Below are 14,422 nucleotides of genomic sequence, written 5' to 3' on the forward strand. Positions count from 1 at the left end.
TCTTCTAACACTGTCCTGTATCACAGTCCCAGAACATCGTTATTTTCCCTTCTGCCTAACCCCTTCTGCAATGCTAAAGCCTTAAATGAAGTCTAGATTTCATTAAGTTCTTAATCTCCCTTTATTATGGACCTTTTTCAATTTAAAAGGAATTATGTATGTTCAGAGACTAATCGCTAGTCTAACTGTTCTGTTGTAGAGGTGTGAAGCTCCAGCAGACAGATCGTATCAAGGTTCTGGACAACAGCTCTCTCAGTATCAGCAGGGTAGCTGGTTCTGATGCTGCCAACTACACCTGCCACGCAGAGAACCAACACGGCACCGACGACATCACATACGTCCTCAAAGTTCAAGGTGAGTTGTATCAGTTTGACTGTGTATTGTCCAAACAACCGAAATTATAATTAACAGCATTTGAATGATTAACATGCAACAGTTTATACAATGATATTGAAATATAAAAAATTCAAGAAGCTCTTTCTGTCACAATTCTGCAGTGCTCTGGAACTCTCTACCTTCCATGTGAAAACAGCTTCATCTTTCGATCTCTTCAAGTCATGTCTTATAACACATCTTTTCAAGTGCTAGCTCTAATATATTCATTTCATCTTCACTGTGTGCTAGATATGCGTTGACCTCATTATTGTACATATTTATAAATTTTCTGTTGTTTTACATAAGACATTTCATGTTTTTGTCATGCGCATTGAGCATGTGCCTAGCATGTGGAGTTGTGCGCTGTACAAGCACTCTTATTGTTATTATTATAAATATCTAGATCAAAGTATTTACCCAAATGTTTATTATAGCTCCTCCATGCAGACGAGGAGAGAGAATTTTAACACTTGATGTTGTTTGGTCAGGGTAATTTCCAAAATCTCAGGGGTTATCTCCTTTGAAAAGAACATTTAAAAATTCTAATAGAAATGTTTGTGCACAATTCACGTGATCAAGGATAACTTCAGACATTTCTTATACATACATATTTTCCTTCTTTCAGTTGGAGACCATCAGGGAAGTAAGTATTCATGCATCAAATGTTTTCTTTGGGATTTCTTGAATGTGTATTAACCATTGTATGAATAACATTGTCCTCTTTGAAAATATAAAGTAACTCGCTTCTTCAAGAAATACCTTTTTAGGTGCTGAATAATAATTCTTCACGATACTGTTTTCATTTTCAATGGCTACTGCCTCTAAGTGCATGTCTCCTTTCACAGCACCACCTCAGCCACCTCGTCTGTACCTGGCGCTGACCACAACGTCCACTATACAGGTCAACTGGTTATCTGGCAGCAATGGTGGCAGTGCTATCCAAGGTAGGTCATATCACTCACCTGTTGCATACATTTTGTTACTTATTTCCATGGCAACAGATAAAATGTAGGTATCTTATCGATAACCTGGCACTACAAAGTGCCAGTGGGAAATGGTCGTCATAGCTCACAGTTTATAGCGAAAGAAACTGATGAGACCTGTCATGGTCAAACAGTTCTTCGGCGTATTTTTACATTGTTTAATGCAGTATCCGATGTCTTTTCATTTGCAGGTTTTGTGTTGAATTACAAGAAGGAACATGGATCATGGAAAACTATCCATCTTGGCTCGTCTAACCGGACATACATCTCCGCCAACCTCCTGTGCGGCACCGCCTACAAGTTCACCCTCCATGCCTTCAACAGACTGGGCGACAGTCTTGACAGTTCTGTCGTCTCAGCTAGAACCAATGGATCAGGTGCTGTTTATGTCTATTGTTTTCAGGGAAACTATCGTGTAATTTCCATGATAAGGGACAGAAAGGTTTTTTGTATGCTTTGTTCTACTTGATCCCTGATATTCCATTTTAGTCCAAAAGGATTTCAGTTCTCATAGTTGACTGAGTTAGTGGTAGATATTTGCCTTGTCACTGATGAAACTGGAATAACACTGCATTGTTTCTCAAACAATATTTATTTGTGTGACCTTGTGCAATTGACCCCCTGCAGCTCAGCTGTACATTTCTGGCATGCGGGGTACATGTCACATTACCACACATGAATATTATTTTCTGATTGACTGAGGCAATCCATGTCCCCAACTTACAAGCAAGTAACAGTTTTTTATGTTACCAACCGGGAATGCTGAACTGTGTGAAATTGGTTGGTACTCATCTTAGTAGTGTTTTGGCTGTTGCCTAACTCTTGTTATAGGTACTTCTTATTATAATCCAATGCCCATGCTTCAAAATGTTCAAAATTAACATTGAGGTGTTCAGTTAGATAAATACGTTGTTCACTGTTATGTTTCCTGTCCCTTTTGTAACAAGTAACATATAATGTGCAGCTACCGATGTTAGCTAACTCTTGCATCTTGTTTCAGCTCCCATCGGACCACCACAAAGCATGCTCCTGAAGGAGGTCAATGTCACCTCAGTTGACCTTGACCTTGGCACTTGGTTGACCTCTGGCTGCCCTATCAGGTTCTACTCAGTGAAGTACTGTGTGTGGGGAGACGAACACTGGGTGCTGGTCTCCAACACCATCAAGCCCAACACTGTAAGTCTTAACAGAAAACCAATTTGCAAGATAGTGAGAAAAGTTCAAGAATGTACATTTCATAATGAGGGCATGTACATTGTCTTTTATGAAAGCTGTAAATACTATGGAATATTCCCCCCAGTTACTTCCTTCAACAGTTAATGAGTGTCACATGTTTGCAATTCATGAGGGCCATAAGATTAAAATGACTGACATGGTGCCCCAGACACTGATTGACATGGTGCCCCCGAGATTTACATGGTGCCCCAGACACAGTGATTGACATAATGCCCAAGACATTGATTGACATGGTGCCCCAGATAGTGATTGACATGGTGCCCCAGACAGTGATGGACATGATGCCCCAGACAGTGATTGACATAAAGGTCCTGTTTGTTCCCAGACAATATATTTAACTTGCTGAGGCAGTATGACTTGTAAATTGCTGATTGTGCATTTGTATAAATATATAAGTAAAAGTATAAGTAAGACATCGCCCTTCATTATTGTGTTGTGTGTTGTTTTCACAGACACTGTTCACAGTACAGGATCTCCATCCTGCTACCTGGTACATCATGTCAGTGACAGCACACAGCGATGCTGGATCCACTGAGAGTGAACTCCGCTTTGCAACTCTTACTTACACAGGCAGTAAGTAGCACCATCATCACATTGTATACATACCTGCTCATGCCAATTTACAGGGTACATGCCAGTGTGCTAAAGTGGAAATAAAGCTGATTCCCCATGCAGCCATGCGATCAATGCATGAATGTCAGAAACATCTTGCTGACACCCAGTCAAACCAATTTTAGTCATTTTTGTAATGTGTATAATGTCCACCTTACACAAGAGATTTTGAATATGTCTTTTTGTTTCTGTCACCAGGTACAATTCTCCCTATATATGTTACTCGCAAAGAAGAAAGTGAGTTCTATGAGAAGATCTACATCATGGTGCCTCTGTGTGGTGCCGTTATCCTCCTCATGGTATTTGGGGTGGGCGTCTTCCTTTATTGTCGCAGAAGGCGAGACCGACTGCGATATAAAGGTATGTTACGAAGTACGTATGCCAACATTTTCTACCATTCTGCAACTCAGTGTTGTTGCCTTATGGTTGATGTTGTCATGGAGCCTGATAAATATTGTCAAAAACATGCATGGTATGTGATGAAGGCCAATAAATATTGTCCAAAACATGCATGATATGTGATGAAGATCAATAGATATTGTCTAAAACATGCATTGTTAGTGATGAAGGCTTATAGATATTGTCAGAAACATGCATGGTATGTGAAGAAGAGCTGATACCCATTGACAAAAAATGTGCATGTGTGTGATGGATGCCATGATTTATAGCCAATCAATGTTAGCTTTGTTTTACTGCGGAATGTCCTAGTTTGTGAGTATATAGGTGTGTACAGGTCTAAGGTATATATGTGGATCTGAGGTGTGTCCTGGTCTGAGCAGTATCTTGACCTGACGTGTGTCCTGGTGTCCTTGGCATGAGGTGGGTCCTAGTCTGAGGTGTGTCTTGACCTGAGATGTGCCTTTGCCTGAAGTATGCCTTGGCCTGAGGTATGTCCTAGTGTGAGGTGTGTATTGGCTTGAGGTGTGTCTTGGTCTAAGATATATCTGGATCTCAGGTGTGTCCTAGTCTGAGGTGTGTCTTGGCATGAGTTGTGTCTTGGTCTAAGGTATATCTGGATCTCAGGTGTGTCTTGACCGAGGTGTGTCCTGGTCTAAGGTGTGCCTTGGTCTGAGGTGTGTCTTGGCATGAGATATACTCTGGTCAGAGGTATTCCATGGTCTGAGTTGTGTTATGCTGTGGTAAGAGGTGTGTCTTGGTTGGAGGTGTGTCATGGTTTGAAACATGTCATGATCTGGTATAGGGTTTGTCTTGATCTGAGGTATGTTCTGGTCTGAGATATGGTCTGTTCTGAGATATGCACTTGTCTGAGGTGTGTCCTGGTCTTAGATAACTCCTGTTCTGAAATTTCTTATGGTCTCAGATGTGTCATGGTTTGAGATATCTTCTGGTGTGAGGTGTGCCATGGTCTGAGTTGTGTCATGGTCTGAGGTGTTTCATAGTTTGAGGTATGCCCTGGTCTGAGGTGTATCCACGTTTGAGTTGTGTCATGGTTTGAGTTGTGTCATGGTCTGAGGTATGCCGTGGTCTGAGGTGTGTCATAGTCTGAGGTGTGTCATGGTCTGAGTTGTGCCATGGTTTGAGTTGTGTCATGGTCTGAGGAATGCCCTGGTTTGAGGCACAATCTGCATGTAGTGTGGCCCAGTTTCATCCATACAGTCATCGTTGTCAAGATCAGATCATTAGTGCATGTCAGTTGTGCTATGAATGCATGGTGGTTATGTCATGATGCAATTCAAGCATGAATTCTTGTAATTGTCATTATGTTTTTCAGTTGATATTTTTAAGGATATTTATAATTCAACAGAGTTTAATTAATATTTATCCTTTCAAATGTGATAGGTTTACTCCTAGTGCAATTATCTACAGATAACATAAAAAATTCTTGTACATAATGGAGACATTCCTCACTACCTCAGCCAGAGCACCATGACTTGCTGTGTATCTTAGGAGATAATCATGACTGAGGCCTGATTGATCCAGGGTTTGTGATCTTGGGTTTGTCGTAAAACTACAACAAGCATCAGTTGTGACTTTTCCCTGACAAGATGCTCATGGAACTTGACTGAAATCAGTGCAGTGTTACCTACACCAAACTCAGTCAACATTCATACTGAAATTCTAGCAAAACATGAAATTACTTTCCAGCAATGTGACATTATTATTAATTGAGTTGTTCCTGTTCAGAAACAGCATCTAATTTACGCCGGGACATCACTGCGGAGACTTCTCTCATGAACGACCTTGATAAACGTCTGAATGTTGACCTTGATAGTAGCAACAGCACAACACCAGAACAGTTCAGTAAGCGGAACGTGAACCTCCTGATATCACTACACAGTGATGACAACTTGAATGGCAACAGCCACTCCTGGCTCATTCATGACAGCAGCAAGACGAACAGTGACAATGGTTCCTATGGACGTTCAGGTGAGGCTGACTCAATGGTAGAATCTGGTCATTTTGTGCACTCATCACCAACTGTAGCCATGTATTGGAATGTGTAATTCTCATGAAAAATCCTGTGGGATTTAAAACAAAGCATATTTTGTGAAAGAGGGTGTGGGTGAACAGGCTGCATCTATTTCAGCACCATCACCAACATTTAGCAGTTTAACAGTTTCAACGAAATATTACCCTAAGAAACAACGAACATTACCCTAAGAAACAACAAACATTACCCTAAGAAACAACGAATATTACCCTAAGAAACAACGAATATTACCCTAAGAAACAACGAATATTACCCTAAGAAACATTTGCATGTAGGTAACTGAACCTACGGTTTCAAGGGTGTTAAGATGTAATTCACTCATTAATATGGATGGTATACACATTCATTCAGAGTTCCAGATAATTTTTCAAGTAATTTGATATTTACTCCCATGTTTGTTTATGTATGAGTAATTGCATTTTTTGAGGAGTAACTAACAGTTTGTATACTCCCACCAGTTAAAAGAATTGAGTACTTTTATGCAGACTTTCGTATCCTTATTGGGTACTTAACTCCTCTAAATATATACATATAAATGCATCGCAATAGACTAAACGTTTTTAGTAATTGTCATATTTCCAAACATTTGGCTACCATTTCTAAGTACTCAACATGGAAGTCATGTGACTATTAGAGTAAACCCCGGGCAGTGGCTACGGCTATATAATAGTACATGTGTATATAGCCATTGCCTACCATTAGCTAATGCTGTTGTAGAGTTTGTGCAGGAAGATGAATCATATGCATGCCAATTCTGTTGACTGAGTAATGTATGCAAGATATTATAGATCTATTGGGCTTTAAGTGATTCTGACGCTTTTTTTGTACTCCCAGATTTGTAATTACATGTACTTGAGTACATGTGATTTGTATTGAGTAAAATACACAAATACACACCTTATTTGGAGCTGTGTTGATTTTTATACAATGTCAACATGATACCTCACATTATCATTATGCAAATCAGTTTCATTTTGATCTTTTCATCCATATCCTAGAATACTACAATTATTGGTACCACAGTTATTTTTTTTAATGCTTGAAAGATATGTCAGGCACAAGTGCATACCAAACACCCATTCCGTTCAATGGATCGTAAAACATTAACATGAAGTTCATAGTGAAATTTGTCATGATTCTCAGATTATTTCTTCTCGGAATGAAGAAAACAGCAGAAATATTTTGTAACTCTGTAAGTTATTTTGAGAGTTTTGGAAATAAATATCAGTATCTGAAATGACAGATTCATTATTTTCTTCTCTTCAAACAATCATGTGGTTTTAGAATCACCCACTTCTGCTTTGTTGAAATATGTGCTGGATATAAATAGCATATCATTATGATACATCTCATGGTCTGTCTGCAGAAGATGAAGGAAACATTAATCCATATGCCACTTTCAATGAGATGAAGGCTGTGATGGCGCCACCCAGTAAGAAGCAGGACTTATTGTACCAGAAGTCCTCGGATGAAGATGAAATAGCATTACAGAAAGCAGCTGCACAGAGGGAGGTGAGTCACAATCAAAACAGCAAAATACAGTTTGCCTCTTATTACCACACTTCCACATTTTGTACTAGTGGTTTCAGGTTGCTTTTGCCCCACAGCAACCACTGCTGGTTCTATGAGGTGACTTTATAAATCTAATCAGGCTTGTTGGATTTGGTGTCATTGAACTTTTAACTCTTTTATTGTTAAATGATGGAAAGAGCTTTCCCCAAATGGGTAAATGATGAAAAACACCCAGATGAAATTGCTGACTGCTTTGACAGTTCTTATGAATCTGTTATCGATCTCTCTTTCCAACAGACATGACATGTTGCTTTGTTGAATAGATAAATTTACATCATGTGTTGCATTTGTGAAAGTCTGGAGCAAGCAGAAATGTAACAATTTAATAGAAATATATAAAACAGATGCCAGTCCTATTCTGTGTGCCCACTCCAATTTAGTCGGGTTATCTGCTGTAAACATGTGTACATTAACAATTCTGAATTGTTTCAGGGTCTGTCTTCAACGCCATCCGAGCCATATGTTCCATTTTTCCACACGAAAGCCGAATATGCTTGCAAGCAGGAACCTCCACCTCTACCAGCCACTCGGCCTCCTAAAAGTAAAGAAGGTTATGACAATCAGGGTAGGAGTTTGATAGGATATAGGTCAACTTGAAGGGTTTGTTTCTCCTCACAACCTAGAGGGCTTGTTAATCTTCTCACAACCTACATAGTTTGTTTCTCCTCACAGTCTAGAGGGCTTGCTTCTCCTCACAATCTAGAGGGCTTGTTTCTCTTCACAACTTAGAGGGCTTATTTCTTTTCACATTCTAGAGGGCTTGTTTCTTTTCACACCCTTGAGGGCTTGTTTCCCCTCACAACCTAGAGGGTTTGTTTCCCCTCACAACCTAAAGGGTTTATTAATCTTCTCACAACCTAGTGGGTTGGTTAATTTTCTCATAACCGAGAGTGTTTGTTTCTCCTCTCAACCTAAAGGGTTTATTAATCATTTCACAACCTAGAGGGTATATTACACAACACTGTAGCTGTATTCTCTTAAACCTATATCCCTATTGTGTTGTGTCTGTGTCTGGTGTAATGGTTTGATTTTAGTTTTGTCACAGTCATAATGGGGAGATAACTAGCTGTAGGGACTCAGTCCTTGAAGGGAAAGTAGATCCCAAGGAATGTTTTTGGAGTAATGTGTGTGATGCCTAGAATGGCTTTGAAATGTGTGCTGTTCCTTGAATAGTCTAAAAGGTGTTAAAAAGGTTTTCATTTGTGCACATTGGATGCATAACATCATGAATGGACTGATGTGCCTGTTGCGTTCTGTTACATAATGTATAATTTCAAGAGGCTCTTTGTTAAAACTGGATTTTTTTGACATTGAGAAACACATGCCCTATGCTTCTTCTTCAGTCAAGTCAAGACGTGGGTTATTTTTTTCAGTGAATTTTAAGGTGTTATCTAGTAGTATGGTGAACCAGTTTAAGACACATCCGTCAAAACACAATAATGTAGACCTTTATCTCCCTATGTTTCTCTACACTTGGTGGTGGGCTTTCCTCTGTCAGAGGCTACAACAAAACATAAGCTTTGGTGTCCATGTTGATCTGGATGTTGTCATATTTTGCGTGTGATGGCCACTTTCTCTTACTACTGAGACCTATATTGCTACATCTGTTGATTCACATAACTCATCTCATCCTCTTGTTGCAATAGATAGTTGAATAATATGTGACTCAGTGTCGAAATACAATACAATACTGGTACATGAGCAATCAACCAAGCAAGAGCTTTAAGCTATTTCCAGACAATGTTTCCATCAAGTTTTATCTGTCATGTTTCCATCAACAAACATGTTGTATCAATATCTAAAACATCCAATGACCTTGTGTAAACAACATTAAAGAAATCACCTTCTAAAGTCAGCATGAAATAGTACTAAACATGGATTATAGGGTGGAGGTTTAAGACTATCAGAGGGTTACTAAGTAGCTGAGAAGTGCTGATTCTGACTGTATAGTGTAGTGTAGAAATGATGATGTATGGTTTGAATGCTGGAGGATAATTCAGTTTGATGAATGTTGCAGGTATTATTTTAAGTCCCCGAAAGTATGCCAGTGCAGATCAGATCCATGCACTGTTCACACAGGGCCCACCGCGACCTCACAGTGCTTATAAGTCGGGGTCAGGGTCAAGTGACAAAGGTAAGGGGTCAGTGTTATAGTTATGTTAGAGATCAGACTTCGCCTGTCAAGTCTGTGATGATGGCATCACACATGGATTTCTCACATGGATTTCCATGAGCCTCAGATAGCTGTTGTTATTATTATAATGTAGCTAGCTGCCATTTGTATTTTTACTTTACATACAACTCTTTTTTAGTTTACATCTTTGGACCTGTAAGGCCTGTTAAGTTGAAACTAAGCATGTATGTAAAAATTGCTCACTGAATAATGATTAAGTTTTAACATGGCCAATGTATGATAACAGAGACAACTTAGGATCTGTTGGTCATGCTGGTATTCGTGATTGATTGCTTGTCCATCGATCTTTATACATAATGATCACTTAACTACCCAGACTTGATTATTTACAGACTGCTGTCAAATAGCTGGAACATTGCAGTGTGTAGCTATAATCAGATTGAACAAACATAATGCTGACTCTCTTCCTCAGTACTGCCCTCTGTGTTCCAGGAAGTCAACGGCATAGCGTTATCTCCAGTGTGACAACTGTGTCATCCAGTAGGGATGAGTTGCTAGAGGCGCTGGAGAATGCCAGGAGAAACCCACCTCCACCCATCCTTTATGAGACCCCACCTGATGACTCATCACAACCCACAGACAGCTCTGTGGCCACCGAACCAGGCATCCGCATGTTCACACAGTCACCTCCGAAACCTAATGAACAGAGGGAGGCATCCTGTGAAGTACCTGCATATGAACGTAAGTTTAGATGTTGCAGGTATTATGGCCTAAACTATATACATATATATATATAAAGTTTCTAAAAAATGGAAGTCCCATGGAAATAAACATTCACATTTATGTCCTCTACTTAAACACTTGGCTGTTCTGTATATGTTGTGAGACAGATGGAAAACAACAGCTATGACTTTGACATAAGTTCCTTATCTGGAAAGCGTATGATCAGAATGATTTCACAGGTAATGTCGACTTTGCAGAGAAACGGCGGCGACAACATCGGATGGAGATGGAGAGTGACACAACAGAATGTGAGGGAGGAGAGTCCCATGAGCATCGGAGTCCTCCGCGGAGGATGAGGGGGCGTAATAGGGGGAAACAGAGGGGGCAGATAGTCAGCAAGCGACAGATGGGCACATCATTTGTTCCCAGGTGGGTTGTTTGATGTAGAACCAACATCCTGAGCAACATATAAGAATGATAGAAGCTATATAAGTGCTTTGAACAAATGCTAAGCAGATGATGTATAATGTTACAGAACGCAGAGTCGGACAAGTACGACTAGCACCAACAGTGAGGAGGTGACATATTCCTTTGCTGGCCGTGACTCCCCTCACTCTGACAGCCCCCCGGAGGCCTACGGTCACTACCCTGCAGAGGGCTATGCCACAAAGGGCACCAAAAGGAGAGGTGAGCCGCTTTCTCAGTGCATGCATTTATAGAGGATCTGAACAGAATGACATCAGCAAAATCTGGAATGTTTTCGTTTAGAATCAAGAACATTTTGTTTTGTTTCTCAATGCTCAGAGGTAGTATTAAATTACATTCAATGCCATTATGTATAACAGATTAGTGATACCCTTTTATCTTTACGTGTCTTGCAATTGATGAACATTTTGTTTTGTTTCTCAATGCTCAGAGGTAGTATTAAATTACATTCAATGCCATTATGTATAACAGATTAGTGATACCCTTTTATCTTTACGTGTCTTGCTATTGATGTTTTGTGGGTGTCAAACATCATTCACTCTATTGCGTACTGGTTACTGAAGGGACTTATAGTTAGTTGTTTGATTCCTCATGCTCCCTTTAAGTGACTCAATGCCTGACTGCAAGTTGTTCCGTTATTTGAAGGTTGTGCTTCAGGGGGTCGAGGCACACCTCACTCCAAGGTAAAGTATGACGTGAGCCTGCAGACCCCAGGGACAGATGAGAACAAGCCGCTGGTGATGTCCCTTGCCCAGCCCAGTCTCAGCAGCCCCCAGGAGGAAGAGGAGGAGGAGAGAGTCAGCTTACTTGACAGGTACATCTCCAGCAGGGTTCCAAACTGCTCACCTTGCCATGTTGGTGGCAAATATATTATGAAGACTTACTTCTAACTATACTATTACTAAGGATAACAAATATGGCAGAATGATTTATTGGCAAATGAAAGATTTATTCATGCTTGCTTAATAGAAAATAGTAGATGGATGTGCGAATGGATTAAACAGGTGTGTGGAATGGTGACCAGATGGAGAGTAGATGGATGGGTGAATGGTGAGTAGATGAATGGATGAATGGTGAGTAGATGGATGGGTGAATGGAGAGTAGATGGATGAGTGAGTGGATGGATGGAATGGTGAGTAGATGGATGGATGGATGGAATGATGAGATGGATGGATGAATGGTGAGTAGAGGGATGGGTGAATGGATGGTGAGTAGATGATGGATGGAATGGCGAGTAGATGGGTAGATGGAATGGTGAGTAGATGGGTGGAATGGTGAGCAGGTGGATGGAATGGTGAGTAGAGGGATGGGTGAATGGATGGTGAGTAGATGATGGATGGAATGGCAAGTAGATGGGTAGATGGAATGGTGAGTAGATGGGTGGAATGGTGAGCAGATGGATGGGTGAATGAATTGATGGAATGGTGAGTAGATGGATGGGTGAATGGATAGAATGGTGAGATGGATGGATAAATGGCGAGTAGAGGGATGGGTGAATGGATGGTGAGTAGATGATGGATGGAATGGCGAGTAGATGGATAGATGGAATGGGGAGTAGATGGGTGGTGAATGGATTGCTGGAATGGTGAGTAGATGAATGGTGAGCAGATGGATAGGTGAATGGATGGATGGAATGGTTAGTAGATGGATGGGTGAATGTTGAGTACATGGATGAGTGAATGGATGGAATGGTGAGTCGATGGATGGATGAATGGTTAGTAGATGGATGGGTGAATGGATGGTGAGTAGATGATGGATGGAATGGCGAGATGGGTGGAATGTTGAGCAGATGGATAGGGGAATGGATTGATGGAATGGTGAGTAGGTGAATGGATGGATGGGATGGTGAGCCGATGGATGGAATGGTGAGCAGACGGATGGAATGGTGAGCAGATGGATGGGTGAATGGATGGATGGAATGGTGAGTAGATGGATGGAACTATGAGCAGATGGAATGGTGAGTAGATGGATGGTGAATGGATTTCAGAGATGGATGAGTGCATGGATAGATGTTGGATGGAAGGAATGTGTGCTTTAGGAAACTGACATGCCAGCAGGGGGTTGGATGCCAGCAGGAGATTGAATGGAAATGATGTGACCTTTAGGAAACAGACATGCAAGCAGGGAGTCGGATGGAAGGGATGATGTAAGTGTACATCATTGTTTGGTAACTAAATTTGTGTAGGAGTGCTGCAACACATTCTGCAATATGTTTCTGTTACAGACACTACCGTCCCGTGCCCGAGTCTGAATCCGATGGCCAGATACGGCACAAAGACAGCAAGGGAGACAAAGGCTACACAGAAGACTTCACAATAGTGTGATTTGTGTAACAGGACCTGATGTCAGAACAACACTTAATAATTGTGTAATCTCTGCAACATGATGTCAAACACTTCATGTCTTGTGTGCAACATGGCTCGATGTTAATACAACAGTGCAATTCATGGGATACAGACAATATGTGAGAGACACTATTCCGAGAACTTAATTTTGCCAAAATTCTGGAGTGAAACCCAATTGACTAACAGCCCATATATGTTGGAGAAGATATTATGTGCTGTTTACATCTCATTATTCAAATGCCAGCTGCTGACAAGGTCAGTGGATCAGTTGCCGTGGATACAGAAGTGACTAGTTACCATGGGAACAGTATGGTGTGAAACAGCTGGCCATTACAAAACTATGTCTGATAGCAGCACCCCGTGTGTGGTATTTTTTCACCAATTAATTCATACTAAGTGGACTCCAACTCTTGTGGCTACGAAAATATTTCAGCAATGCCATAAATGAAACAGATTGTAGTATCATCAAATAACCAGCAGAAAAATGTTTTGAATCTACAGTTGATACAACCAGTGCATGTCACTTTTGATATTTTCAGATCAGTTGACCTGATCTACTTGGTGCACTTATCTGGATGGAAGGATTTGTCCTTATGGAACCTTATTCACAAAGAAAATGTTCACAATGCCTAAAAGGACTTGAATGCGAGTAGATGTGCCCTGTGTGGTGCTGGCTGTTGTGTGTTGTGAGCAGGTTGTGTGCACTGCTGTAGGTGTTTGTGACTGTTTGGGAGGGACTACGGACTCAATCCACGCTTCAGTTGTGAGTGTTGTGTTCTGGTGTACAGCAGCAAGGGACAGGCACATCGTGGCAGACACTGAAAGAAGAAGGTCAATAGTCCAGCATGTTGTCTTCGGTGCAGTCCTGCTCGCCTACAAACAATCTGCAATACTTGCATAATGTATGAAGAAGTTTATACCCTGCAGCTGTACTGCATGGATGTGATCTCACAAGGAAACAGTAGACAGTTATTTTGGGGAAACAGTTTTATAAAGGAAAAATATATCTAGGTGAAAGCAGATGTTTCAGCTGCACACAGTCACTGAACAGATTACAGTTAGTACAACTCTGTATTACAGTCAACAGCTGTACAAGCTAATGACAAATACAAAAATTTATGACTTTGTGGTGAAACGTGCATGTTTAAGTGATGATTTGTACTAAAGAAATACTGGAAACTTGTGCCGAACTGTTTAAAACATGACCATTTCCTAGATGAGTCTTTACACCATAGATGACAACTCCATCTATCTGGGTACGCAATATATTCTGATCTCTGCTGTGAGGTTTTACTCACACTTTATGCTTCAATGCGTGTATTCATTATACAAAGCGAGTGTCCTTTGAGCAAGTGTTTTCAATATGCAGCTATACAAAACATGGGGACAACAGAACTCTACTGTAGGACTCTGTTTACACACACAAAATGAGTGGAATTTTTCTAAATGATGGGAGTCTTGATGAACCATATGTCCATGTACATGGTTTTGAATATGGGAGTTT

General features: G+C 40.6%; 1 protein-coding gene across 2 annotated transcripts in view; it reads left to right on the plus strand.

The window, feature by feature from the left end:
- The window catches only part of LOC137286868 (cell adhesion molecule Dscam1-like), a 107,265-nt gene extending 93,364 nt beyond the window's left edge, over window positions 1-13,901 (plus strand). Inside the window, exons 25-40 of one of the 2 annotated variants that reach the window (XM_067818884.1) lie at window positions 200-354; window positions 1,001-1,018; window positions 1,221-1,319; window positions 1,550-1,735; window positions 2,359-2,534; window positions 3,047-3,167; window positions 3,405-3,566; window positions 5,352-5,594; window positions 7,025-7,170; window positions 7,663-7,795; window positions 9,248-9,364; window positions 9,857-10,105; window positions 10,345-10,516; window positions 10,623-10,774; window positions 11,219-11,387; window positions 12,798-13,901. In XM_067818884.1, coding sequence (XP_067674985.1) covers window positions 200-354; window positions 1,001-1,018; window positions 1,221-1,319; window positions 1,550-1,735; window positions 2,359-2,534; window positions 3,047-3,167; window positions 3,405-3,566; window positions 5,352-5,594; window positions 7,025-7,170; window positions 7,663-7,795; window positions 9,248-9,364; window positions 9,857-10,105; window positions 10,345-10,516; window positions 10,623-10,774; window positions 11,219-11,387; window positions 12,798-12,897 — 2,398 coding nt within the window. In that variant the 3' untranslated portion in view covers window positions 12,898-13,901. The remainder of the gene's footprint in view (window positions 1-199; window positions 355-1,000; window positions 1,019-1,220; window positions 1,320-1,549; window positions 1,736-2,358; window positions 2,535-3,046; window positions 3,168-3,404; window positions 3,567-5,351; window positions 5,595-7,024; window positions 7,171-7,662; window positions 7,796-9,247; window positions 9,365-9,856; window positions 10,106-10,344; window positions 10,517-10,622; window positions 10,775-11,218; window positions 11,388-12,797) is intronic. The other variant, XM_067818891.1, reaches the window with a different exon arrangement.
- The last annotated feature ends 521 nt before the right edge of the window (window positions 13,902-14,422 follow it).

The sequence above is a fragment of the Haliotis asinina genome, chromosome 1 (genome assembly GCF_037392515.1).
Source record: "Haliotis asinina isolate JCU_RB_2024 chromosome 1, JCU_Hal_asi_v2, whole genome shotgun sequence".
NCBI classification, from domain to species: domain Eukaryota; kingdom Metazoa; phylum Mollusca; class Gastropoda; order Lepetellida; family Haliotidae; genus Haliotis; species Haliotis asinina.